At 47.3% G+C, this 3589-nt stretch overlaps 1 protein-coding gene across 1 annotated transcript; it reads right to left on the bottom strand.

Moving 5' to 3' along the window:
* Window positions 1-907, bottom strand: LOC127314003 (probable E3 ubiquitin-protein ligase ATL44). Its single transcript, XM_051344465.2, has one exon. It carries the CDS (start codon window positions 812-814, stop codon window positions 161-163), a length of 654 nt encoding a protein of 217 aa, XP_051200425.1. The 5' UTR covers window positions 815-907; the 3' UTR covers window positions 1-160.
* Between the last annotated feature and the right edge of the window lie 2682 nt (window positions 908-3589).

The following is a 3589-nucleotide window of genomic DNA, read 5'->3' as shown; positions in this document are numbered from 1 at the left end:
ATGAACTAAGTATCATGGAATGCATGACTGCTACAAACCTGAGTTGATCAAGAGTAGTGCAGTACTAATATACAGTGCTAATTAAGACAACCTAAGTAGGCAGCCTAGCAGAAACTAAAACAAAGAAAACATTGGAAGATCGACGAAGAAGATAAGCTAATTAAGGCAAGAAGGTGCAGTCCCCAGCACCGCTCCCAGCCGGCGCCGCCAGCTCGCCGCACCTCCCGCACCTGCTGCCCCCGCTGGCCACCACGACGACCACCGTCGGCTCCACAGGCGCCGTCCTCCTGGCCGGCTCGGCGCCGGAGATGGCGGCGCGGCAGGAGGGGCAGCTGGCGCTTGTCCGGAGCCAGGCGTCGACGCACGCGCCGTGGAACCCGTGGCCGCATCCCGGGAGCACGCGCACGCTCTCCCCATCCGCGAACTCCGTGAGGCATATCGCGCACTCGGATGCCAAACACCATGCCGTCGTCGACGGTGCTGACGATGATGACGAGTCCGGTGAGATGGCGAACAAGACGGTGGGGAGGGCGTCGATGGCCTTCTTCCTGAGCCCCTTGGGTGGAGGAGGCGAGTGGTCGGAGCTTGAGGTGCGACGTCGTCGGCACGCGCAGCGGGAGACGAGAGCGAGGCCGAGGACGCAGACGAGCGCGCAGAGCAGCGACGCCAGGATCACCACCATGTTTGAGTCCACCGCCATCCCCGCCGGCGCCGTCTGCTGCTGCTGCTGCTCCGGAGTAGAACGCGGTGCCATCGAGGAGGACGTCTCGCCGGCGGCCGTGCGGTGCAGGAGGAGGCTCGCTGGGGCGCGCATGGTGTTGGTGTGTTTGTATGTTTTTGGACTCTGCGACTGCGATCTGTGTGTCTACCTGAGCTTTCACTCTGAACAAGTGTGAGGGTGTGTGTGCCCGCTGGGACGGAGCTGGTGGGTCTTTATAGAAGCCATGGCCGGCCGGAGCGGAGGTCATGGTGGTGGAAGGAGCAGTGGGCCAACGTACGTGGTGGTGGTAGTGGTAGGCTCGTGCCACTTTAGGATGTTTCTTCTTGCACGGGTGGCAAGTCTGGCTCATTTTGGTTTGACACTGGTTACGTGGAAAGCAAGCGGTAGAAAGAAACTGGCGATCGAGTGAGGGATAGAACTAGTGACTAGTGAGTGAGTGGTTGAACTATGAGTGACTAAACGTCTACTAATTAGGGGCCAACCAAAGTGCTTGTGTGAAAAGATGAGACAAGGGCGCTTTAATTATTCTTTTAAACATTTTTGCTTTACTTCACTTTACTTATTACAAAGAAGAAGAAAATGCGTGTGGTGCCAGTTCCTTTGGTTACTGTAAAGTGAACTCTTCTGAAAGAGCCTGCCAGCTAGCAGTGGCAACCTTCGCAGTTTCACTCAAATCGGTTGATCCCACGAGGAAAACGTTATGATTAATTGCGGAGGCATGTCGATTATATATGTGTGTTTATCTAATGTGAGATCAATCAATTGATGTGCACGAACGTGATCTTAAGGTAGTGCGATTATGTGTCAAGGATATATATGACTGGCTAGTGATTACTATATCTGTAGCTAAGAACGAAGAAAAGGTGAAAAGTGACATTGTTTAGTCCATGCTTGGAAACTGATGTCATGAATCTCAAGGTACTAACAAAAAACTTCTTCGTATACCCATCGATCTCGGATGCACGCATGCCCACTCTCGATTACTTTGTTGAATTTATATCTAAGTACGGGCATATGATGAGTACTAATTGGTGCAGCATTGACTGAAGTCGAGTTCCTAAAGATGATCAAGGAGAAGTAAAATAGCATAGCTAGTTTGTAAAGTTTTCGAATGCACATTTTTCAGTGGTTATTATTAGAAACTAGCTAGAATGGTGACTCATGACTCAAGAACACATTTTGACTAGAAATGTGCGGCAATCTTTCGGACACGTATATAGTAATATGAGATGTGAACATAAGACGGTTATGCTCTCGTGAATAAAAGCTCTATACAAGGAACTTTTTGCAATCATATTTCGAATGGCAAGGCTCGACAGTGAGTGGACGAGGACGTGCCAGCCCGCCTTAGCCATCATGGCTAAGCCTCATATCACAAATTTGTTGTAGATTTCCAACCACACAGGAACAAGGACCAAAGTAAAAAAATATGGACTACATTCTGACTGTAAAAATGGGATGATGAGTTTCTGTTTCATGGCGTGGATCTCCCGTGAACGGCTAGTATCCCTCGATACCTTTTCGTGGACTGACTTATCCCTTCAATTTTAGTAGTTGAGAGGGGGAGAGGAGGACACCGAAGCACACATAGTGGTTGTAACTTATGAGGGTAGGCTCACACACAAAAAAATCCACATGCTTGTAGCAGTGCAACCATACGTTATGTTGCTCTTGCAGTGTGGCATGTAAGTATGCTTCTCGATCTAGCTTGGTATGTACCACGTGGAGTGGAGAATTGCACAGTACTCCCCCGTTGCATAATTCTTGTCATGATTTCAGTTCAGATTTAAATTAAAACCATGACAAAACTTGGAATAGAGGTAGTAGATTCTAGCTGGTCCTCCGAAGATTTTTTTTTTTGGTTGTGACAGTACTGTACGAGGAGTAAGTGAGTGGTAACACCAGTAGCTAAACAAGTGCATACCTGTATAGAAGACGAGCAACACGCTTTTAATCCTCTTTTTCGTCTGAGCTTTTGCTAAAGTGACAGTGAAGTACGAAGGAGCTAGCTAATAAAGATACACTATATTTTTACGCGTGTTGAGCTAACTTACATATATTAAGATATATGTATATATAGGATCCACGTTATCAGAAGTTCCCGCGGCTCACAGTAGCTATCAAGGATTATTCAACCATCTTCATCTTGTTTCATACTACTCCAGTAGACATATATACTTAGTATCTTTGCAAAAACACTTTAGTCTTATGATCGCCGCTTTCTTGCAGGATGAGGACACGATTATTTCATTTTGAACAGCTCGTGTGTATATACTACATATACAAATTCAAGCCAGACGATTTCGCATAGGTAAAGATACCTTAATAAACTGATCGATCGGCTGCTTTTGATCCAAACTTTGCCGGCCGGCCGGTCCCCATTTCCGGCGCAAGCTAGTGGGATGGAGGAGCATGCAAGACCTTTTGACTCAAATTTCCCAATCTTATGTACACATGAAATACTATATTGTACTAAGCCAATCTAGATGTATGGTTATTGGTACATCATGCAGGATCAGGTTAGGTTGTACGTGGTGATAATTGTTAATGCAGCATCTAGCTTATAGTAGTACTATACACTAGTACTGGTCAGCCTCTTTCCAAAAAGAAAAGGTGTGGACGTGTGGTTGATCGGACATATATATATGATGATGCCGTGTTATCTGTTAGGCTGTCTCTCCCAAGTGCTCGGTTAAATTGTCAACCAATTCGAGTCAATCCTGTGCCGCTCCTGTCGGCCGACCGCGCGGCTACGCACACTATCTATCTCTTCTATGCATCAACTTTCACCAGTGCAACTGCATGTCTCCGGGAATGCATGCATGCGGTTTATCTCTCTTGGAACTCTGCTTCAGCCGAAACTGTCAG

The sequence above is a fragment of the Lolium perenne genome, chromosome 7 (assembly GCF_019359855.2).
Source record: "Lolium perenne isolate Kyuss_39 chromosome 7, Kyuss_2.0, whole genome shotgun sequence".
Taxonomy (NCBI): domain Eukaryota; kingdom Viridiplantae; phylum Streptophyta; class Magnoliopsida; order Poales; family Poaceae; genus Lolium; species Lolium perenne.
This window is presented reverse-complemented; position numbering and strand designations above follow the sequence as displayed.

Excerpts from the sequence above, each read along its gene's own strand:
- LOC127314003 (XM_051344465.2), bottom strand. The coding sequence starts at position 814 with ATGCGCGCCCCAGCGAGCCTCCTCCTGCACCGCACGGCCGCCGGCGAG.